The sequence below is a fragment of the Delphinus delphis genome, chromosome 4, assembly GCF_949987515.2.
Source record: "Delphinus delphis chromosome 4, mDelDel1.2, whole genome shotgun sequence".
In the NCBI taxonomy this organism is placed as follows: domain Eukaryota; kingdom Metazoa; phylum Chordata; class Mammalia; order Artiodactyla; family Delphinidae; genus Delphinus; species Delphinus delphis.
Window position 1 is genome coordinate 82,340,928 of NC_082686.1, and position 24,868 is coordinate 82,365,795.

Genomic DNA, 24,868 nt, shown 5'->3' on the forward strand with positions numbered 1-24,868 from the left:
ACTTGTTCACATTGAGCCTGCAACAAACCATCAATTGCAGTTCAGATTTTCCTACCCTAGCACTGGTTCCTGCAGAGATGTCTGATCCTGTCAGTTGTGATTCTCTGTATCTGCCTGTCTCTCTAGTTTTTGGTGCAATGGTTTGGCCTGTGACCTTACTTCTCTGGCAGATCTAAGAAGAATTGTTGATTTTTCAGTTTGTTGAGCTTTTTACTTGTTGGTAGGACAGAGTGGTGACTTCTAAATTCTTTCTCTGCCAGACCAAAACCCAAAAGTCCCAAATGTTACTTGATCCAACTCAATTAGCATGGTACATGGTAGCAGTCACTTTACAGATATAACACGTTCATGTTTATTGGCTAATTAGATAAACCTTTATTGCTAGAAATCTCAGATAGGATGCATCTAGCTCACGATATTCCTAGAGAGAATTAAATTTACTTGTTTAACATATCCATCTCCATTACTATGAGTTCAAGGGCATGGAGTCTGTCTATCTCTGTGTTCCTAGCATCCAGCACAGCATCTGGAACATGGAAATGCTTGGTAAATATATACTGAATTGACACAGTATTTAATTTTCCTGACCCCCTTTCTACTTTTCTCTCCCCAAAATCTTTTTTTAGACAATTTTCTGTTGCAAAAGCTCATCCACTCTGTTTGGAATTCTTAATAGTCTTTTTTTTTTTTTTTTTCAAAGTAGGTCCTTGTTGGTTGGAGTTCTTAATAGTCTACTTTAACTTCTGCTACATATATTATGTGGAAGACAGTTTTCAAGTTTGTTTCAAAAGGATTAGTTTCAGGGCAACTGAAAACGGACTAAGACTAAAGAGGGACTAAGACTCTACCAAATTATCCTCTGTGCTCCTGTCCTTACAGAAAAAAACCCTACAAAACCTGGACATAATACGAAACGCTACCTGAAGCTACTGAAGAGGGAACAGAAGTAGACAAGTCTGGCAGGGAGTTCACACTCACTGGGAAGAGGACAGACTGGCAGCCACACAAGTAACTTCACACAGAGGCGGTGGGGGATGGAGAACTCCTAATCTTTCTGGCACAGGGGACCAGAAAAGTGAAGCCAGGAAACCATGAATGTGGAAGAGACTAGGGGAAGCCCAAAAGGGAAAGAGTCAAAGAGGGGATCTCCAAACTATCTACCCACATCCGTGACTGATCCCTAAACCACCATGTACAAACAATAGTCAAAGCAGCTCAGCCATACAGAAAAAGTCAGAACCACGACTGGAGTTCCCTCCCTGAAGGTCCTGAAGTGTGAAGAGAAGCAGACAGGCTCTGCTGTGGAGTTCATGTGCTCAGAGGAGAGGAGACAGGGAGGTATACAAGTAAGTTACCATCACAGGCTTTCAGCCTCTGACTAAGCGCAGTCTGTGTGGCAAGCACAGCAGCAGCTGGGGGCTCACATGGGAAAACCAGCAATTTTTCTAGTTGGGGAAATAGAGAAGGTAGGACATGTGAACAGTAAACAGACTGGCAGAATCTTGCAAAAAGAAAGCCAGAAAGAGGATCCTCAAACTTGACTACCTTCATCACTGACTGATCCCTAAGCCACACACGTGGGACAGAATCAAAGCAGACCAGCTAAAGACAAAGGACCTTTTGAGAAGAGACTGGAGACACAGTAGAAAGCCACAATAGAAAGAGACTGCAATTCAAGCCCAGCCAAGAAAATTACCTGATAAAATAAAGAGAAAAAATTCTCAGTGAAGAAAAATAACAGAACCCAGAATCTCCATAACATAACATTCAAATATCCAGGATACAATCTAAAATTATCCAACATGTGAAGGAACAAGAAAATAAAACATATTTTTCTTAAAAGAAAAGAAAATCTAGTCCAATCCTGAAATGAACAAAATGTTAGAACTGATAAGAATTTTAAATCAACTATTATATTTATCCTCAATGAAACAAAACATGTTTCAATGCATGAAAATTTGAATAGATAACTGAAGAGATGCGGGAAAGAAACAGAAACAATAAAAAAAAGAACCAAATAAAAATTACAGAACTGAAAAATACGATTGTGGAAGATAAAAATGCACTGAGTGTATTTAACAGCTGAGTTTACATCAAAGCGTGACCCTGAAAGTAGAGCAATAGAAATCATCCAAGGAGAAGAACAGAGAGGAAAAAAGAGCAAACCAAACAAAACCAAAACCCAGAGGGACTGACCTATGAGATGGTGGAGGAAGAACCTTCAATAATCTGCTCCTCCATGAAAGCAAAGAGAATACTGGCAGAAACAGTCAAAATCAACTTTTCCAGAACTCTTGAAATTAACTGAAGGCTTGCAATAATCCACGGAATGTTTATTCAAGAAAAATGCCTGAATCTCAGTAAGAACTGTGAGCTTCATGGTGGCTTAACATTACCTAGTCCCATCCCCCTTCCCCCAGCCTCACCGTAGCTTTAAAACCAACCGCCTTGCAGCTATGGTAGCTGTGAACACCAGCAACCTAGCAACCACTCCAGGGGGCAAAATGGGTTTGGAGCTCCCCAAAAGCCCATCCTTAAGAGAACTGTCACTATCTAACCTATGTGGCAGCTCACTCAACAGCTCCATTCTCAGGGCTTGTCTTTTTTTTTGTCCTGACTCAGAGCTTACTCTAAGCAAACAGCCCTATCCCCAAGGCACATTATTTAACTTTACAGGTGCCAGAGGCAGTGCCTCCAGAAGAGACTAATTAGAGACCCACCAAAAACCTTAAAAGGAAAAACTGGAGAATGAGAGGTCTGCAGGGGCTTTCAAAAGCTCCAACATATTTCTGGAACTCTAGAAGGACATGTGCATGTACAGGGCTGTGGACATACGCAGGAAAGACCTGTAAAGGCCTACAACCTATGGATGACTTTGAGGATTTGCATAAGCAGGAAGTAAAGGCTAATAAGGCAGAACTGTAAACTGTCTGCCAGAGCATTAGAAACCCCAAAATAAAATGAAGCAAAAGCTGACAGACCCAGAGTGAGAAAGAGACATTTCAACAATAACATTTAGATGCTTCAATACTCCTCTTTCAATAATGGATAGAACAATTAGCAAAAGAGGAACAGGAAAGAGAAGTTTTGAATGAAACTATAAGCCGACTAAACTTAGAAGACATCTATAGAACATTCCACTCAACAACAAAACACATTCAACACATTATTTTCAAATGCACTTGGAATGTTCTCCAGAATAGGCTTTACATTAGGCTATATTATAAGTTTCAATAAATTAAAAAAAACAGAAACCATACAAAGTATGTTCTCTAACTGCAATGGAATGAAATTAGAAATCAGTATCAGAAAGAAATGTGAGAAATTCACAAATATGTAGGAATTAAACAGCATACTTCTAAATAACCAATATCACAAGGGAAATTAGAAAATACTTTGAGATGAATGAAAATGAAGACACTACATACCACAACTTATGGGACGCAGCTAAAGCATTGCTTAGAGAGATATCTGCAGCTGTAAACACCTATTTTAATAAAGAGGAAAGATTTCAAATCAATAATCTAGACTTTCACCTCAAGAAACTTAAAAAAAAAACAACAAAAAAACCCAAAGCAAGATGAAGGAAGTAATAAGACTAAGCAGAAATAAATGAAAGAGGAAAGAAAAATAAAGAATATCAATAAAATCAGAATCGGTTCTTTGAAAAAAACAATAAAATTGACAAACCGTTAGCTAGACAGACCATGAAAAGAAGAGAGAAGACTCAAATTACGAAAATTAGTAATAAGAGACATCACTATAGACCTTATAAAAATAAAAGGAATTATAAGAGAATACCATAAACACTATATGCCAACAAATTAGACAACAGATTAAACGGACAAATTCCTAGAAATCCACAAACTACCAAAACTGGCTCAAGAAGAAATGGATAATCTGAATAGACTTAACAAGCAGAGACTGAACTAGTAATTTGAAAACTTCAAACAAAGAATATCCCTGGCTCACATGGCTTCATTAATGAATTCTACTGTATATTTAAAGAATTAATACGAATCCTTCAAAACCTCTTCCAAAAGACAGAAGAGTGAACACTTCCTAACTCATTCCATGAGGCAAGTATACCAAGATACCAAGTATACTTGATACCAAGACCAAAAAAAAAAAAAGATATGAAAAGAAAACTATAGAACAATACCCTTTATTAAGATAGCCATAAAAAATTCTCAAAACAAATATTAGCAAACTCAACCCAACAACATATAAAAAAGATTATACCCCGTGACCAAGCGGGATTTATTCCAAGAATTTAAGACTGACTTAACAGAAATCAAAAATCAATCAAGCTTATAAACTGTATCAATAAAATAAACAAGATTATGTTAATAGATGCAGAAAAAAGCATTTGATAAAATCCAACCCTTCGATGTTAAAAATACTTAACAAACTAGGAACAGAAGGCAACTTTCTCAAAATAAAGCAATCTATGAAAAATCCACAGTTAATGTCATATTTAATGGTGAAAAACTGAATGCTTTCCCCTTAGGAGAAAAGAAAAAAGATAAGGATGTCCACTCTTGCCAATTCTGTTCAACACTGTATTGGAGGTTCTATCCAGGCCAGTTAGGGAAGAAAAATAAAAGAAATCCAGATTAGAAAGGAAGAAGTAAAACTAACACTATTTACAGATGACATGATCTTATACATGAGAAAATTCTAAAGAATCCATTAAAAAAATTAGAACTAATGAATGAATTCAGCAAGGATGCAGGATACAAGATCAATATAAAAATCAATTTTATTGGGAATTCCCTGGCATTCCAGTGGTTAGGACTCAGCACTCACTGCCGGAGCCCAGGTTCAAACCCCTGGTCAGGGAACTAAGATCCCACAAGCTGCGTGGTGCGGACATTAAAAAAAAAAAAATTATTCCTATACACTACCAATGAACATTCTGAAAAGGAATTTTTTTTAAAAATCCATTTATAATAGCATCAAACTGAATAAACTGGGAATAGATTCAGCAAAAGAAGTATATGACTTGTACACTGAAAACTGCAAAAACATTGCTGAAAGAAATTAAACAAGACCAAATAAATGGAAAGATATACTGTGTTCACGGACTGGAAGACGTAATAATGCTAAGATAGCAACACTCCCCAAATTGATCTGTCAATTCAAAGCAATCCTTATCAAAATCCAGCTGTCTTTCTGCAGAAGTTGAGAAAGCAAACTGATTTTAAAAGACCAAAATAAATGGAAAATATATCATATTCATAGAAGCCTCTGCATTAAGATAGCAATCCTCCCCAAATTAACCTATAGAATCAACGCAATCCCAAACAAAATTCAAATAAGCTTTTTAAAAAGAACTGCTGAGTTAATTTTAAAGTTCATACAGAAAGGCAAAGGACATAGACTAGCTAAACCAATTTTGGAAAAAAAAAAAAAGTTGGAAGACTTAAGGTACCTGATTTCAAGACTTACTACAAAGTTACAACCAAGACAGTATATTATTGGCATAAGTACAGACATATAGACCAATGGAACACAGCAGAGAGCACAGAAATAGACCCATACTTATATGGTCAGTTGATTTTTGCAAAAATCAATTTTTAGCAAAAATTTTTTTTACAAAAAAGGTGTACAGGTAATTCAATAGAAACAAGATAATCTTTTCAAAAAAATGGTAAAGGAACCGATAACTATACAGGGAAAAGCCCTTGAACTTGACCTTGCATCATATATGAAAATTAACTCAAAATGGATTATAAACCTAAATACAAGTGTTAAAACTAGAAGAAAACAAAGGATAAAATCTTTATGATGTTGAGTTGGACAAAGATTTCTTAACCGGAACATCAAAGGTCTAAAACTACTGAAAAAAAAATAAATAAAATGGACCTCATGAAGAGTAAAAACTTTTGTCCTTTGAAAAACATGGTTAAAAAAACAAAACGGTAAGCAATGGACTGGGAGAAAATTTTTGCGAAACACATATTTTAAAATGTCTTGTATCCAGACTACATAAAGAACTCTTACAGGCTCTGGTGGGGTGTTCACATGCCTAGAACTCAATAATATGAAGTCAAATAACACCTCTTCCCTACCCTTCTAAAAAGTGCTAAAAGATTTAAACAGATGATTCGCAAAAAAGATACGTGAATGGGCAAGAGCACATGAAAAGATGCTGAACATCACTAACCACCAGGAAAATAAAAATTTAAATCCACTAGAAGGGATAAAATTTTTCAAAGACGTAAAAAGATTGACAGTACCAAGTGCCTGCAAGGATATGGAGCTATCAGAACTCTCATATGTTGCTGATGGGAATGCAAAATGGTACAGCCAGTTTGAAAAACCAAATAGTAGTACCTTAGAAAGTAAAACATACATTTACCATACAATCCATCCATTCCATTCTAGGTAGTTGCCCAAGAAGAATGAACACATATGCCCATACAGAAACTTACTCATAGCTAGGGGTCAGCGATGGAGGATAAGGACAACATAAGGACACCTGTGGTGATGAAACTGTTCTGTATCGTGACTTTATCAATGCGAATATCTGGTTGTGAATATCTGGATGTGCTTTAGGTTTGCAAGATGTTATCACTGAGGGAAAATGGGTAAAGAGTATACTGGATCTCTTGTGTCATTTCATACAACTGCATGTGAATCTATAATTTCCTCATAATAAAAAGTTTAATTAAACATAACAAAACTCATTCGCAAACATAACAGCATTACTTATAATAACTCCAATCCAGAAGCAACTCGAATGTCCTTCAACTGGTTAACAGATAAACAAATAACAGTACATCCAACCCATGGAATACCATTAAGCAATTAAAGGGAACAAAATAATATATGCAACAACATGGATGAATTTAAAAAACATTAAGCTAAGTGAAAGAAATAAAACACCAAGATTAAGATTACATAGTGTATGATTCTACTTACATGAATAGCAGTAAAGGAAAGTAGATCAGTGATTGCCTGAAGATGGGACTGTGGGGAAAGGTTAGAGTACAAGGGACAGGAGCAAACTTTTTAGTGTGAAGGAACTATATTGCTCCTTCTAAAATTTGATTATGGTGGTGGTTACATGATCATGTACGATTATCAAAGTTCACACTGTACGCATAAAATTGGTGAATTTTGTTATTTAAATAATATTTTTAAAGACAAAAAAATTAAGGCTTATAAAATTAATACCTGTTAGCGTCTTTCCTGCATTCAAAGGAGGTGCAATGACTCTGAAAAGTTTCTGCATGAAAATTAATAGGAAAACAACATCATCTTAAAAAAATATTTTAAAAAATAATCTAAATCTTATGCTATTAATCACCTTTCTCTGATTGAATTAGTCATTTGCTATTAAGATTAAATATAAAAACTCTTAATGTGGACATGAACTGTTTTCGTAGGATCACTGGGAAATCATTATTGTTCTATTCCTCACTGAAAGAAACCATTTAATAAATACCAGTTAGAAGAAGGTCCTTGTTGAGATCATTATTTCTAATATAAGATATCCTTAGGTTCCTAAAAATGCTTTATTCTTTAAAAAATAGTAAGTAAGTCAAGGGATTAATAGCCCACCAAAAGGGTAAGATTACTTTAAGCTGAAAACATGTGAACAGTCAGCAGCCATAGAAACAAACACCTAAATGTAAGCAGAGCCCCTGAAAACACAAGATTAATGGCAAAACTATGTTGGCCTTCCTGGGAGGGAGTTTCCTATTTAGGAGAAGATTGACCCTTAGCACTGGGAGGTGGTGCAAAGCCAGCTGTGCATTAGCAACAAAAAGCTCAATAAAACTATTCATATTTTCCAAGGAAAACCTAAATCCCTCCCTCACACCCCAAATTTCGTTAAACTGGTATATAAACCTTTACTTCTCTGGTTGTTCAGTGATTTACTCATTTCTGCGTGCTCCCAGTACAACTGTGAATAAACCTTGTCTTTTCTCCTGTTGTCAGTTCATTCGCAGCTCTCTCCCCACCATTCAGGTTTCAGGTGGTAGAGGAAAAGTTGTTCCTCCCAACACAAGGCACTCAGAAGCAGCCAAAACTAGAACTAAAGATTTCAGAAACTATGGTAGTCATCTCAAGTATGATGACACGGTCTTTCATTCTAGAAAATCTAGAAAATTTCAAAAGGCACTACAGTTCCTCTTTTTTTTAAATTTTTATTTTATATTGGAGTATAGTTGATTTACAATGTTGTGTTAGTTTCAGGTGTACAGCAAAAAGATTTAGTTATACACACATATATATATATATATATATATATATATATATATATTCTTTTTCAGATTCTTTTAATTTGGACCTTAAACTGAAATGACTAAATGTGGACATGAACTGTTTTAGTAGGATCACTGGTAAATCACTGTGATTTTCAGTTTAAATCTCTTTAAACTGAAATAGCTAAACTTTAAACACTGAACAGTGATCTCTTTTATAGGCAGAGAATTATAAAAGAGCAATCACAGGATGCATCTAACTTCCCACTGCTAAAATCTCCAAATGACTATTTAATAACAAATACCAAGCTCCTGCTGAAAGTCATTAACTTGAAAACTACTCAACACAAAACAAGACGACGTCAATAGAAAAGTGTTCCATCTGAGATGCATAGCTATAAATGCAAACCAGATTTTGAGGAATAAAAAATCCACACAAAACAAAAACTTCAAAAGCAACAATAACAAAAACCTCACAACCATTTTCATCAACATAGAATGCACCAAATTAGAATCTGTTTTCACAGATTATTTTGAGAGAAACTAGAAACTGCATTAATTCTTCCTAATTGTGGTTTAATAGTGGGATGGAGAACATTTTTGCATGCGTGCAGGTCATGGACCTCACTGAAGAGTCAGCTAAGAGGTGTACAAATGTTAAAAATACTTATCTGAAATAGACAGTCAAGGTCAAAACCAGTGGGGAGGGCTGTGGCGCTCATTTGGAAAATGACCAAGAGACAAGAAGTACAGCCAAAACTGAAGGAGTTATGAATTAGAGGGAGATTCACCTACCAAGCTAAATATATTTAAAGAAGACTGAAATATCATAGAATGACTGCTGACTTAATACTGGAGATGGTTTTGGATGTCCATTAAATATGCAAAAAAGTTGAGTGGATGCCTTCAGGAGAAGCCTGGGTCTTCTGATCCAGGTAATGAAGTCACTGTAATAAAGCAATGGGCTAGCAGGGCACGACATGCACCCACAATCCATAACCCATAATTCTGTCTATAAATTTAAGGGAAATAACACGATGAAGATGGGTTTGATTCTTTTTAAAATAAGCCCAAATGCTTTTTAGATGCTCTCTTCTAATGGTAAGGAGAATAAGAAATTATAATGAATGCTATAAAATTCTGAAATAGGAAAAGCAACAAATTAGCAATTGGCAAATCATGACCTCCCACCATTTTCAGGACCTTCCCCTAGAAGAATATATCTACAAAATAATATTACTCAATAGTACCATTACCCTATACAGTAAATATATATAATGAATTTTTTATACCTTTTGGAAAAGCTATAATAATATCAAAACTTTTTAGAAAAAATCTTAAAGTCTAATGGGCTTTTAATTTTATCTATCTGGGCTTTTAATTTTATCTATCATTCCCTGGGATTTAAATACCTACTTTTGCAGATAAAAAAGAAAGCAATAGTAGAAGGTATAAAACTAAAGACTATCTAAAGTCCTAAACAACAATGGGTGCAAGTCTAATAAATCTACAAGAAATTTTAAAGTGATTGGATGAAAACAAACTATTCAAAGCAAATGGAGAGAAGGGAAAAAACATTAATAGACAGTATTAAATATGCATATAAGTTAGAACGTATCTTACCTCCATTGGACTAATAAATTCATTCATGCCTCTGTTGTAGACATAAATCATAGCATCGTATAGCCGATTTTCCCAACACATGAGAACTACCTGTAAAAAGGAAAAGTTGCTTGGTTCACACAATTGAGCAAATCTCACCAATTACTTTCCTCAAAGCTTTAAGAATGGGGAAGATCTTAAATTCTCTTTCCTAATTTTTCTTATTCCTTCTCTGAAAAAAACTGAAATGGAAGTACTCAAACACAGTGCCAGGGTAAGAGCTGTTGTAGGTTCAATGTTACTTTCAACAGTACAATAGCTACTTTTAAACATCCTCCAATGTCTGATTTTATTTCTTCTCTATCCTCCCCCTTTCCATATCCATCTTACCTTTGGTCACTAGTTCTACAAATATTTACTGAACATCTATATTCAGGTCCTCTCCTAGGCACTGGGGATAAAGTGATAGGTAAGACAAACCCAGAACTATTCTCTACCCTGACAGAACTTCCATTCATCCTGGACACTCACCAAAAGAAGGGGCACAAAATGGTGCGTGAATTATGACTTGGGGAAGATACTCAATTACACAAATAGTTCATTTACAAATGTGGTAAGTCTATAAAGGAACTTGACTTGGTCTGGAGTATTCAGAAGGTCATCCCTGAGGGAGCAATATTTAAGTTAGGACCTAATGGATACATGTATGTGAGCCAAAAGCCGATGTGGAAACTAGGGGCTCTGCAGGCAGAAGGAGCAGTAAGGATGAGGAATAGAGATGACTTAAGTACAGAGTACCCTATATACTGTTCCTACGAGAGCTATATTATACTACTGAGTGACAGGAGAAGACCGAAGTGGAAGAGTAGAGGTCAACAAAGGATAATGATAAGGAATAGCCAAAGGGAAAACAAACTACTAGTCTGAGGGAAAATGGAAGTGAGGTGTCATGGGAGAGTCCTTCTAGACAACGCATGTTCTGGGACCTCTTCTCTTTTCTCACTTTCTGCCCTCTCAGCCAGTGCCATGATCATACATCTCTTTACAGCTTCAGCCCTAACCTCTCCTCTGACCCATATATCCAACCATTGACTTGATATCTTCACCTAATGTCTAGTAGCTATCAAAATAAAATGGCAAAATACAACTCCTGATTTTGTCTCCCAAACTTAGACCTACCCCAGTCTTCCAATCTTCTTAAAGGAATCACTATCCACCTTGTTTTTCAAGCCAAAAAATTAGGCAACAGCCTTAAATTCTCTCTTTCCACACCTTTAGGTCCAATTCATCAGCAAATCAGTTCTACCTCCAAAATGTATCCAAAGTCAGGCCATCTCCCTCCATCTCACCATTATCATCTCTGGCCAGGACTACCTCCTGGACCAGCTCTTAACCAATCTCCTTGCTTCTTCTGTACTTGGCCCCCACCCCTCATTCTGTTATCTATAGGCAAATCAGAGTGATCTCACTTAAAACCTTTTAATGATTTCCCATAGCACTCAGAATAAAAAGGAAAAATCTGTACCTTGCCCTGAAAGGGCTACCTCTCTTTCAACCAAGCTCTGTTTGCCTTTTATCTGTAACTTTTAGCACCCAACACATATCTTCTTTTTTTTTTTTTTGCATTAGCTGTTGTTTTTACCTGTAACAATCTTCTCCTCCAAGATTTTTGCACTACTGATTCCTTCTTGTCATTCAGATTCCAGATTTGATCAGACTCAGTGTTACTTTCTTGGTTTTCTATAACTGACCCATCTAAGATAGCCTCTCATTCTCTCTTTATAATACTGCCTGTTTGACTTTTAACATACTTGTTTTCGATATTTCTGGCTTGTTTACTTGTTTGTCTGTTTATTGTCAAACTTTTTTTTGCTAATGTAAGCCTTATGATAAGCCTTGTCCACCAGGGTCACTAAAGCATTGGAGGTCATTACAGACTCTAGTGAAAGTAAAGCTGAAGAATTATTAGGATGTGAATGAAATGGAAGAAGCAACCTAGAGAATGCTTTCAAGAAATGTGGGAAAGAAAGAGGGAAAGGGGTGGAGGAAGGAAAGAAGGAAGAAAGGAGGGAGGGAGGGAGGGATCTGGCTGCAAGTGGGAAATGTGATATGGCAGTAGCCAAAGGGGAAGGAGGGGAAGGCTTGATACGGAGAGAAGGGAATCTGATGGGGAGATTGGTTTAAACTGTTGTTTTAACATGAAAAAGAGCAGAGAATATTTACCTAGTGTTGGAGAAAAAGCTAAAAATGTTGGAAGGAGAAGAAATTATAAATTTCTCTTATATCAGTGATAGGTAAATAAAGCTAGATTGATAACATGCTCTCACATCATCAGACCTATTGTCAGACATGAAGATTACGCCAAATTACCCACATGACAGAAAGGCATATGTAAAGAGGACCTGGCCTTTGCAAACTTACAGCCATTCATAAAGAGCTTCCATGAAGAAAACAATAAACATTTTCCAAACCCTTCATTTCCATGTGATTGTGCACATTAAAAACAAACAAAAAACGGTCCTTCTAAGTTTGTAAGCCACCGTACTTTAGTTCAATAGGGCTCAGCACCTTGGTACCTTTGTGCCTTTGCTCAGCATTAGGACTGAAGAGTTAAATGAAGAGTTAAGAGTGAAGTGTCTTAGGTCAGATACATATTGCTCCTCAATTAAGGACTTAAAACTTATTGTGGAGACCTCAGATATACTGGAGGTATATTATCAATGAGCTGGCTGATCATGCTAAGATGTCCTAAAGTGTGCTTCTTATACTATGCTCTGCATTTCAAAACTTAATGTATGAAAGTTATCAACTCTGAACAAATAAACTAGCTTTTCAAAAAAAATGGCATCATACACTTAAAAGTATTCTATTTTTCACGTGGAAGTGCTTATAGTTGAAATTCACTTGCAGGATGAAAATTGTAGCAGTGAACAAACAAACTGGTGAAGAAGGATAGGCCAATAAGCATTTGCTGAGCAACTACCAAATATAAACCCTGTGCTAAGAGCTCTGGGGGATGTCAAGGAAACTGAAGACTACTGGCTTGCAGGAGTTCCTAATCTAGCTTTAAGTAAAGAGCACTCCTAAGAAATATATTGACAAATATAAGTTTATGAGACCTCTTACCAAAAAGTGCTAAAAAATAATTAGGGTTGATGAAAGACAAGGTAAGGCCCGATGAGTCAGATAAATATATTCAATAAAGGAATGATGTTTATTCCATAAATTAGTAGACTGCTTATAAACTCACCTGCTGAATGTCTAGGCTGGTGATATCCATATGTACAATGAGGGCTTCCACATTTTCCATCAATTTTTTATCTTGGAAATGAACAATCAAGTCTTTCATTACCTGGGGTGTGATCCCCACCAATTTATCACTTAAAATATATGGTTCAAGGCACTCCAAAAACACTCCTTTGGCCACTGAATTCTCACTTAATTTGTCATACACCTGGCTAAATAAAAGATCCCTGCAACGAATGGGGAAAAATACTTTTAGGAACATTCCAAACACCCATTAAATTCAGTCTACTAAGTATATCTCATCTTTTTCCTATTTCAACTTACGTGCAAGTTTATTAAAAATAGTAACAATATTTGCAAAGAGCTTTATATTTTGAAAAATCTCTTATATATACTATCTTAATTCACCCAATACTTTTTACAAATAAAAAATGTTGAATAAGTTAAATTTGCTGAAAATCAGTTAGCTAACAAGTGATAGATTCAGAACTGCATCAGCCTTCTGACCTAAACCCTGTGCTGAATCCACTATGGCACACTGCTGCTTAAAGACAACATCGATATGGGAGCAGGTAGTACGGAGACTATGATGAAGTAAAAAAAAAAATTAAATGGACTATTCACAATTTATCCTTTCCTCTTTCCTGGTATCTAAATACTCCCATCTGATCTGCAAGGCCAATCTGCTTCTTTATCTAGTTCTTGCCCCTTGCTTCCCAAAGGGTTTAGGTAGTGATTATTGATGGGAGAGGAAGAAGAAAATGTTCAATGTTTTAAAAATATGTCTGAAAACTATTTTATTGCAGAAACAAAAAAAACTGTAATTAATCAAATGCTACCACACTCAATAACTGTGTTTTATTTATTTTGTATTTCTTTTGCAAAGAGTCCAGAAATAATTTTAGAGTTCTATTCACCATAGACATAATCTGAATTTTGTTTTCACCCAATATTATATAAGCATTGTCCTAAGCTGCTACTTAACTCTTTAAAATTACTATTTTGTCTAAACACAATGTTTCAATATGCTGAAACATCAGAATTTATTTAACTATTCCTGTAATGTATCACTTATTTCCACTATTTCACTATTATGAGTGAGGCCAAAATGAACATCTACATATATAGTCTTTCCATCTGGAGGCTTAATTCCTTAGTCATTCCACTTTTAGAAATTTATTTAAAGTCAAAAGATACAAAAAATTTTGTGGCACTTAAAATGTATTACTAAATTACCTTCAAAAATCATCATAGCACCAATTTACACAGCCATCAGTAATGTATAATTTCAACAGTTTCAACAGACAATTGTCTTTAGTTTTTTCCCATATAGTTTAATATATAAATTAAACAACATCATTGTTTTCAATTCTTTGATGACTGTCAAAATTAAATGTTTTCCATGTTTCCATTTATACAGTGTATTGACTTATATCATTCACTGATTCTTTAATTCTTTTTTCAAATACAAAAACTGTGCTAATTCTACTTACCTGTTAGGATTGACTGATTATTTATTTGCTAAATGTATAATCCCTATATATGTGCATCATGTCAATTGTGAAAAGTGGTAGATGGTTCATCCACAGGTGTGATCTTTCATGACAAGTTCCACAAAAAGGACAAGGAAGACTCTGAAAGCAATGGGATGGGGTCTTGCCTCATCTGAAGTCCTGGAAGGGGGACCAATGATAAACGGACTGGCTACAACTGCATAGAACCCCATGTTGCTTTTCAATAAACAGTATTTGCAATATCCTGGGGGGAAATCCATATCCAGTTATTTTTTTCTCATATCCACAAGTGTAATTCTTGCATCATTTTCCCCCTTGCTTTATATTTATCAGAGTATTTTTCATGTTAGTTTCACTGTAATCAACAGTCCCTTACTTTTTTTTTTTTTTTTTTTTGCGGTACGCGGGCCTCTCACTGTTGTGGCCTCTCCCGTTGCGGAGCACAGGCTCCGGATGCGCAGGCTCCGGATGCGCAGGCTCAGCGGCCATGGCTCACGGACCCAGCCGCTCCGCGGCATGTGGGATCTTCCCGGACCGGGGCACGAACCCGTGTCGCCTGCATCGGCAGGCAGACTCTCAACCACTGCGCCACCAGGGAAGCCTGACAGTCCATTACATTTTTGTGATTACCAATTAGTAGCCAAACAAAAGGAACTGAGATTAATGAAGCCTTACTGTAAGAAAGATAAAATAAGAGTAACAAAGTAACTCTTATGAACTTAAAGAAAATGTCATATTTGCTAGCCCTTGCACCCTGTAATGTGTTGTTAAAAACAACATGCTAGGAAAGATAATTATATATTTCAGTTCAGCACAAAAAGCCCTGGGGAGGAAAACTAAAGAGCTACAAATTCAGTAAAGAAAGCATAAAAGTTGACAAACAAGGCACTCCTGTGACAAACTACAGCATGCAATGCGGGTAAGATTAATGGCAAAACTATATGCTTCTTTCTTAACCAGTAAGAGGCTATAATAAAGAAGCAAGAAAAATATAACTCAGCAACTCCTATGTGCATCTCTACCTTAAAATAAAAATAAAACAAAATTTTAAGACATGTTCTCGTCGTTCTGGGAAAATATTTATTAGATCAACAGAGAAGGAGGGAAAAAGAAAAGTACATACAAAAAAACAAGGTTTTGGCTCTTGTGTTTCTTTCTGTACTTAGGCATTATACTCCAGGGTGCTGACTTTGTTTCCTGGAACGGCTAATGTCAAAATTGATGTTTATCGCTTCAAGCTTAGCCTCCTTATAACCAGTATAATAGAAAAATCCATTCTGAATAACAGAGGGCCAACAAAAAGGTCTTCTACATAACTTCACTTTATATTAATACTCATATTAAAGACATTATTTGGAGTTTATCATACATAACTTCAAATTGATAGAAAAAATGACCAAATTTACTTTTTGCACTATCAATTTTACAATTAGAAAATGTGAAGAACTCAGCTTTGATTATGAGATAATTACAAATTCAGAGACTGTCTGAAGGGAGCAAGAGCATCAATCCTAACACTTGCCTGTACACTAAATATAAAACCAGAACCAAATAAACAACCCCCCACTACATATAAGTGGGATTTAATAAATCCAAAGTTGATTTCGGCTGGCCTCTTTATTTATAAAATTAAAAACAAAGTTCAAAAGAATAGATACATGTAAATACATATGAAAAGATGTAAATACACCTGAAACTAACACAACATTTTTAATCACCTGAACTCCAATATAAAATAAAAAGTTAAAAAAAAAAAAAGGGCTCCATATGACCTGGAAAATATGACCTATACAGACAATCCACTTTTTTTTTTTTTTTTACCAAATTTCACTCATTTAATTAAAATTTATTGAGAACCTGTTACATGTCTGGCTACTATCATAGACGCTGAATTGTGTGCAAAATGCAAGTTATTTCACTGCTCAAAAAAAAAAAGTTCAAATGATCTTCAAGAAATTATGTTCAAAATACTCTGTTTCCTGATACAAGTATCAGTTTGTAAATATTTCCTTTAAAAAGACATGGCTTAATTAAACTCTGTGAATATACTGAAAACTACCATACTCTTTAAAATGGTGAATTTTATGGTACGTGAATTATATCTCAACATAGCAGTTAGATAAAATAAAAAGGCATGGCCCCATTTTTCACCTAGCTTTGATGTTTAGAATTTTAACTTGCAGTTACCAAGAAAATGATGAGAAAACTCAAAACATTAAGTTCCTCAACCATGGCTGATAATTAAAATCTTTCTGTTTCGCAAATAATAATCCTGATGTTAAACAAGGTTAAACAAATACTCTGGCTATCAAAAGGCCACTTCAGGCTCACTTTAGATTTAAGAGAAATATTTTTGGTTCAGATTTTATATATAATTCAAGTTACCTGAATAATGCCTTCTTTTTGGATATCTGCTTACAGTGATATAAGCTTGAAGTGGTCAAGATCATCTACATACAGCACCTATTTTGTTTTATAATGGCTTTGAGATACAATTCACACATAATAACATAGCATTTATTTAAGCACTTATTTTTAAACAATGTTCAAAATTATGATTATAGTTCAAGTAAACTCTGGACCTATTTTCAAAATAAACTGAAATTATGGCTACTGTTGTATAAGCAAAATGACAAATCATTAAATATCCTACAAAAACCCTTGAGATATTTTATACCTTTTTCTAGTACTGAAAAAATATATATGCATTGTCAAATTGAAATGAAATTGTGTGAGCAGAGACCAAATTATGAAAATAAAGGTAGATCTTCAAAAACAGAATTTCCTATCATTTCTGATTTTAAAAGATTCACAGAAAGATAATAAAGCCAAATTTTAACCAAAAAAGATGTCCATTACACACTGATCAGTATGCCCTACAGAGAAAAAGCAGTGTGGTTCCTGCCGCAGTAAAAAGGATTTTACATTATAAAAGAATTCTTACATATGAATAGAAATACATATATATCCTAGTAATATAATATTACTGCTGGGTATGAAATTCTATAACTTATGATACAGAGGTAACAGTGATCATAGTATAATAATGGTTGTGGTATTGAGTTAAAATTAATTTCAGAGTATGTACTGTGTTTATAATTTAACCCTCATAAGAGACAGTATAATATACGAAAATAAGACGACTAACTATAAAACCAATGTACTCAATCAGAAAATATTAATATAAAAGGTATCTGGAGGCCAGTACTGAGTGTCTAAGTGACCACCCTAGAAGTGGAAGAAGTTACTTGAAATTGGCTGAGTACTAGATTATGTTTTGTTTGTTTGTTTTAGTTGTTTGCTATTTAATGTAATTACTGATATATTTTTAAATTTATCATTTATTTTTTCTCCTTGTCTTAACTATTCTTAATTCCTTTTGCTCCTTTTGACTTTTTTAAATTGTATTTTTAATCATGACACCATTTATTACCTTGTTAGTTATATATGTTTTTACTATTATATACTAAGTATGGGTTTAGAGATTACAATCTGCATCTTCAAATTATTAAATTATAATATAAATTAATAAATTTACCACCTTCTAGACAGTGCAAGGACTTTAGAACATTTTAACCTTATTTATTACCCTTTTCTCCAATTATGTAGTATTGTTTTCATATATTTTTCTCTTCATTTTTCTTCATGTTTTATTCAATCCTCACACATATTGATTATATTCTATATTCACTTACCCACATATTAGCTTTTCCACCTCAATCATTTTCCTTTTATCTAAAGAACAACTTTTGTTATTTTTTTAGTGCAGGTCTGCTAATGATGAATTCTCTCAGTTTATGTTTCTTAGAATATATTTCTATATCATTTTCAAAAGGTATTTTTGTTGTATATAGAATTCTATATTAATAGATGTTTTCTTTCTGTCCTTTCACAATTCTGTTGTCTTTGGTTCCATTATTTCTGTTTAGAAGTAAGCTGTAAGGTTAATTGTTACCATTTTGAAGGGTTTTTTTTCTTTCATAATGACATTAAAGTTTTTTTGTCTTTAGTTTTCAGCAGTTTAACCATGATGAACCTACATGTGTTCTAATTCAGCATTATTCTTAGGGTGTAGCTCTTCACAGCTCAATCAAAAGCCTGGAGTATTCAGCGCCCCTCTTCTTGTGTGATCCTTGAACTCAACTGCAGCAACATCACGAATTGCTCTAAAGTTTTGCTCAGCTTCTCAACCCCTCAGCTGCCATTTTTCAGAGTTGGCAATTATCTCAACAGGAAGAGCCAGCTTCTGTGCCTCTCTCCTCTGCCTGGATCTTGGTACCACAGATCCTCATCCCCTTGGTAGCTCTCCGACGCTTTCATATAAATTTTGTTAACAAATTATCCAGATTTCCCAGCTGTCCTCATTGCCATTGCTAGAAGCAGAACTCCTATGTGAGACGCTCAGTGCAGTATGCAATGCTATGCCACTGTCACTCTTAGTATAGTCAAACTCATAGGTGTAGGCTTGTTATGATTTGTTCTGTTGTGCACCAAGAGTTTTCCTTCTGATAATTTCTGTCTTCCTTTAATTCAGGAAAATTATTAGCCATGTTCTCTAGTCTTTAATTTTGGAACATGGTCAGGTATATGTTGAAGCTTCTTTTCTATTCTCCTCTCATATTTTCTAAGTTTTTATCTTTGTTTATGCTCTACATTTTGTTCCAGGTAAATCTTTTTTTTTTAAGACAGTATCCGTGTTATGCACAATCTGAGCATTCTTAAAAGCAATCTCAACATCACAAATATTTTGAAAATTTGGGAATGTAGAAGAGAAGATTCTAGATGCAAATAGAACCAATTGTCAAAGAAATGGCATAAAGAGAGTGTCCAGCTTAGGGAGAAAGATCATACCGGAATTAAGTTACATAATTTTTAAATCCCTCTGCTTCAATTGAGTCTAGGGAATTGATCATTTTTAATCTTATTATCTATGGAAACTCTAAGAAAAATTTTAACTCTATTTTTAAGTGTGATTACACTGAAGTATTTAAGAAACACAGAATTTTTATATCTAATAAATCTTTAATCATTGCACGTTTGCAATGGAAGGAAATTGAAAGATGACCTAGACACAAAGAATCAAAGTTGATCAAATGGCCTATTTGACCTCTTTACTCATAAGCTCAGGCCCATATATAGAATCTTAACATTATGATGAAAAAGAAAAGCCAGTATGATGAGAAGTAAGCAAGCACAAGAGCACAGAATCTAGAACACAAAAGGGAACATGTGACCCAATGCCTAGTTCCACAGCCTCAAACTTTCTTACACTGCTGAGGACACTACCCTGTCCCTTCTGCCCCTACTGGAACCCAGAGAGTAGAAGAAGTGGGGAAAGAGACCAGGAGGGGAAAGAGAGTAAGAACACACATGTTGGAACTTCTCCTAAGCAGAAGCAGGATCTAGTACAATCTGGTCTTCAGCCTTCAGAAACAGTTAAGAGAGAAGGAAGCCATACTATTTGCACTATGGTCCAGGAAAAATATCCAATCCTGGATCTAGGAGTACGTGTGTATGACTGGATGAAGGAAGGAGAAAAGGACCAAGAAGAGCTCAGAAAAGGACCCTTGAGATCTCCCTTCCCCTTGGCAGTCAGGGATATACTATGACTGCTGGTATTTCTGAGACCTCCAAAACAAATACTGTACTCATTTCAGACACAGCCCAGAAAAAAACATGCTAAGGAGTCAGGAAAAATTAAAGGAAAGAAAGAAACTGATAAAAATGAAGAAATAATAAATAGATTCTAATTTGGTGATAATCTAGACTACATCTTGTCTTCTATGTTGGATGCTCTGATTTAATAAAGAAATTACTTCATTTTCAGCCAGTCAATAGATTAAATAAAGTTGGAAATATTTCCTTTTCAAGTCATATAAGAAAAGAAAAACTTATCCCTGGAACATTTTGGGGAATAACATAAAATATTTCTGAAAGAAAAAAACCCCTTTTTTTTTTTCTTTTTCCCTATATAATCCATCTTACAACTGCTCGGGTCATTTCAACTTTATCTCACTGTGAGAGTATTCAAGATTTCAAGTTAATGATCACAAGTCACCCTGCAAACCAAGAGGCAGAATTACTTCATTAATTCAACCATCAGGCTACTCTGTGCCAGGTACCATTTAGGTAGAAATAATCTGTTTTATAAAGATATGCTTTCTTACTCTAAACAAAATTTAATCTCTTAGATATTTTATTTTATCTCATTTATATTATCTCAACTTGAAGATTTAGGTTGGTCCCAGCATTTATTAGTATTAGAAATATCACTACATCTCAATTTCCTTAACTTTACCTCTCTTACACTGTAATTATGAGGATTAAATGAAATAAAATATGTAAAACTGATCCATAAACTATTGAGGCTGCTTTAAAAAATATAAGACAAATAACAAGGAAGTGTAAGTGTAAAACATGAGCTGAAGAGAAAACTAAGTTAAGAACTAGGGTGAGGTTAGTATATCATGGCTCTTAGCTCCCCAGGAAACAATAATTAGCTCTACAATTCCCTGTCCATCAGCTAAAAGTGAGTTAGCTGTTCAGAAGATGCAAAAGTATTTCTGGTACTAACACCTGAGAGAAATTTCTTCCTTGGGCCCTCATAAAGAAGACAATGTTGGGGCTTCCCTGGTGGCGCAGTGGTTGAGAGTCCACCTGGCGATGCAGGGGACATGGGTTCGTGCCCCGGTCCGGGAAGATCCCACATGCCGCGGAGCGGCTGGGCCCGTGAGCCATGGCCGCTGAGCCTGCGCATCCGGAGCCTGTGCTCCGCAACGGGAGAGGCAACAACAGTGAGAGGCCCGCGTACCGCAAAAAAAAAAAAAAAAGAAGACAATGTGTAACATAAAACCATGTTTTCAACAACATCCCAACCATGAAGACAACATATTTCACTGGATAATTACATGTAACACTATAGCTAAAACACTGGAATGCATCTGAGCCCTAAGTAAACAGAAGCTAGAGCTCTTTGTGATTTAATTGAAGGTCTGACATAGCAAATAAGTGCCCTCTTGATAACCTTCACTGATACTTTCTAAGTATGATCCAACCTTATATGATTTAGGCAACCTGAATAGACATAAATTCAGGAGTCAAGACAGTGTTGTAGAGGGTTTGGGGAGTATCTGCACTGGATCCTCACAGCTGTTCACCACTGAAAAAGAGATACGATCTGGTAGTTACAAGCAAGAACCCAAGAGCTTGGCTGCCTGCATTAGAATCCGACCTTTGCTCCTCAAAAAAAGTGTAAGCAAGTTTTGGCAAGTTACTTCATCACATACTGCCTCTTGAACCTCCTATGTAAAATGAAGACAACAATAATACCTACCTCACTGTTATAAAAATTAAATAAGTTGTTATAAAAAAATAGATAAATTAAAGTGCTTAGAACAATACCTGGCATGTAGGAAGCTAACTATTATTGTAAGTGTGAAAAATTATGAACTAGCACAGGTTGGTTAATTTATGTAGTTACTATTTAAATGAACAGACCCTAATCAAGAGTTTATTTACAGTGATTTCCTTTAAATGAAGAGGCTCTTAAAAAAGAAGCACAATAAATCTTTCCTTTTTGAGTGGTATGAAATATTGTGTTTTAGTGATGGTTCATAAAAGAGCATATATATATATAATGCATGAATTATACACTTTTAAGATCTTTAAGTGATTAAGTATTGCTCTTTTGCTACGTTCTTCACCTCCACTATCCTGCCACATAAATACACAGATGATAAATCTATATTGGACAAGTTAATTTTATTAGGTAAATGGACTGAAAATTCTTAAAGAATCAAATTTCTGTAAATTCATTTTTTAAAATAACCTACTGAGTCAAATTCATAGAATTCATAGTAGTAAATTATTGCCATAATATAAGCAAGAGGCAACTTGGACTCAAAATAATTGAACCTGACAGGCAATGTATACTCACTTTCGCTGCAGCAGAAGGCAGTAATCAACTATGATGGGCACCATATCCTGTAGAGAAACCGTAAAGAAAGCATCAGCACCACATCTCTGTCCAATGGCCTCCTGGTTAGACACAACACATAATGAAAGTAGTCTGCTTCAGATACTGTTAGATTGTTGGGAGAATATAACTTTGTACCATACTTTTGGTAAGCAATTTGGCACTCTGTGTCAAAAGCCTTAAAAATGTGAAAACACTTTTACCCAGTAATTCTATCTGGAAATTTATCCTAAATACATTTAGTAAGAAAAAAAATTTAATGCATTAAGGTATTCACTGCAGCTCTATAATAGAAGAAAGAGGAGAAGGAGGGGGAAGGGAGGAAGACATTGAAATTAAATACACAACATGGGAAAACAGTTAAGTAAATTTGCTATTTAAATATTATGTAGATATTACAAGTTTATAAAGAGTTTACAACATTATAAGAAACATTACGTGAAAAATATGTATTTATCTCACAACTTTGTAAAGAAAATATATCAAATTGATAATATAATATAGTTGGTCCCATTGGTGGCTCAGGTGATTAAGGTTGTCCATATTTTGTCACAATCCTCCAAACCAGCTATTTTAAGGTTGATTAATTTCTCAGTTTCATAACATTTTGACTGTTTTAAATTCATCATGTATAGACTCATATCAAACGAATGGCAACCCGTAATTTTGGCCTTTTTCAAGAGAAACACTTTGAGGGAGGAGCAGTAGCTTATTATGACTAGAACTTGTCAAGTACCCAAGCATTAGATTTCAGCAGTACTCTTTCATTTTCTGCTAGCTGAAGAGCAATGGTTTCCTTTTAAAAATCCTGGAAGGCTTAGGTTCTGGGCAGAAGAATATCCCATCAGGAGGGAGAAGACATTATGTGAAAGAGAATACCACATGCTAACACTTCTTTGACAAAAAGAACAAAACCTGAGGAACCACTATTATCTGAGAGAGAAGTAAGCAGAAGGACCTATAATCCTAAAAGGCTAACCCTGCCCATCCATCCTGCTTCCTTTATTTATCAATATTCCTCATGACTACATTTATAATCTTACTTAGGTACTTCAAAAACAGGAACTAAAACCATAGATTTGAAAAGTCTCAACCCTGAATGAGAATACATATAGAGGGACAAATAATCTGCAGAGAAAAAACCTAGAAATACTGAGGAAATTTAACAAACACTCTTTAAAATACACAGCTGAGCTCCCCAAAAACTAGGGGCAATACCCAGGGTTTAAAATTGAAAAAGGAACTGCAAACTAAAGCAATAAGCCCTGAGACTGTCCTATAAATTTGTTGTTCATATAAGAGCTTGGGTTTTAATGCCAGAAACAAACTGAAGCCTTAATTCTTGCAACATAAGGAAGTAAAGCAAAGATCCTCCTAAAAACAGGATTCTTGAAAGGTGTCTCCTTAGTGAAAGGCAATTAGAAAAAACAAAAAAACCTGCCTATATGCATAGGAAGCTAACAAGAAAGGTTGTCTGTCTCTGCCTGGACTCAGTGGGGATAAATCTGCACTCTCCAAGAATCTATAATCAAGATGCTGCCCACAGGTGGATTTGGGATTTGAATTTACACTATCTCCTTAGTATGGGAATAATCAGGTCAAGAAATTAACACAAAAGGTGATCCTTAAAAAAGGATACTCCTGGAGCACTTGAAAGAAAAAAATTCCAGAAACAGTGTTTAACAGTTAACAGTGCTTAACAGTGCTTTGCTTAACAGGCAAAATAAGACCTCCTGATAAAGCCCCCAAAAGATGTGCCCAAAATAAAAAAGTTTAAAGCACCTCATGAAATAACATACCGTAAGTTAATGTCAGCAGAAACTACAAACAGCAGGGGCGACCCCGAAAACTTCAAATATTATAATTATCAGGGAGAAATTATTAAAGTATATTTAGAATTATTAAAGGCATAAAATAAGGAATTAAGTGCCTATCCTAGCAGTAAGTACTAAGGATATACTATAGGGATAATGGAGAGTGTAACCATCAGATTAATACATGTAGACAAATCACTCTGTTGATTCTATGATGGGAGGATCTGGAAAACCAAGACTGAAGATAGGTGGCTAGTATAGTAGTCCAAGATGGAAACAGGAGGCCAAACTAGGGTAGTGAGAGTAGGCATAAAAAACAGCAGATAGAATCAAGCACTGTTTATAAAGTAAAACTGTAGAGGTTGGTGACAGATTGGTTATGAGTTGGAAGGCATAGGCAGGAGTCTAAGAAACTCCTAAATTTCTAGTTTGAGTGATGGCTGGATGAAGATTTCATGAAATGAAATAAGGAATATGGGAGGAGGTGTTAGAAGGAAGAAG

General features: G+C 35.2%; 1 protein-coding gene across 4 annotated transcripts in view; it reads right to left on the bottom strand.

Annotated features, from left to right (window-relative positions):
• The window catches only part of VPS8 (VPS8 subunit of CORVET complex), a 300,312-nt gene that overhangs the window by 173,410 nt on the left and 102,034 nt on the right, over positions 1 to 24,868 (bottom strand). For all 4 annotated transcript variants that reach the window (XM_060011002.1, XM_060011000.1, XM_060011001.1 and 1 more), the window contains 4 exons: positions 22,515 to 22,561; positions 13,069 to 13,291; positions 9,840 to 9,929; positions 7,183 to 7,234 (listed from right to left, as the gene is read on the bottom strand). In XM_060011002.1, coding sequence (XP_059866985.1) covers positions 7,183 to 7,234; positions 9,840 to 9,929; positions 13,069 to 13,291; positions 22,515 to 22,561 — 412 coding nt within the window. The remainder of the gene's footprint in view (positions 1 to 7,182; positions 7,235 to 9,839; positions 9,930 to 13,068; positions 13,292 to 22,514; positions 22,562 to 24,868) is intronic.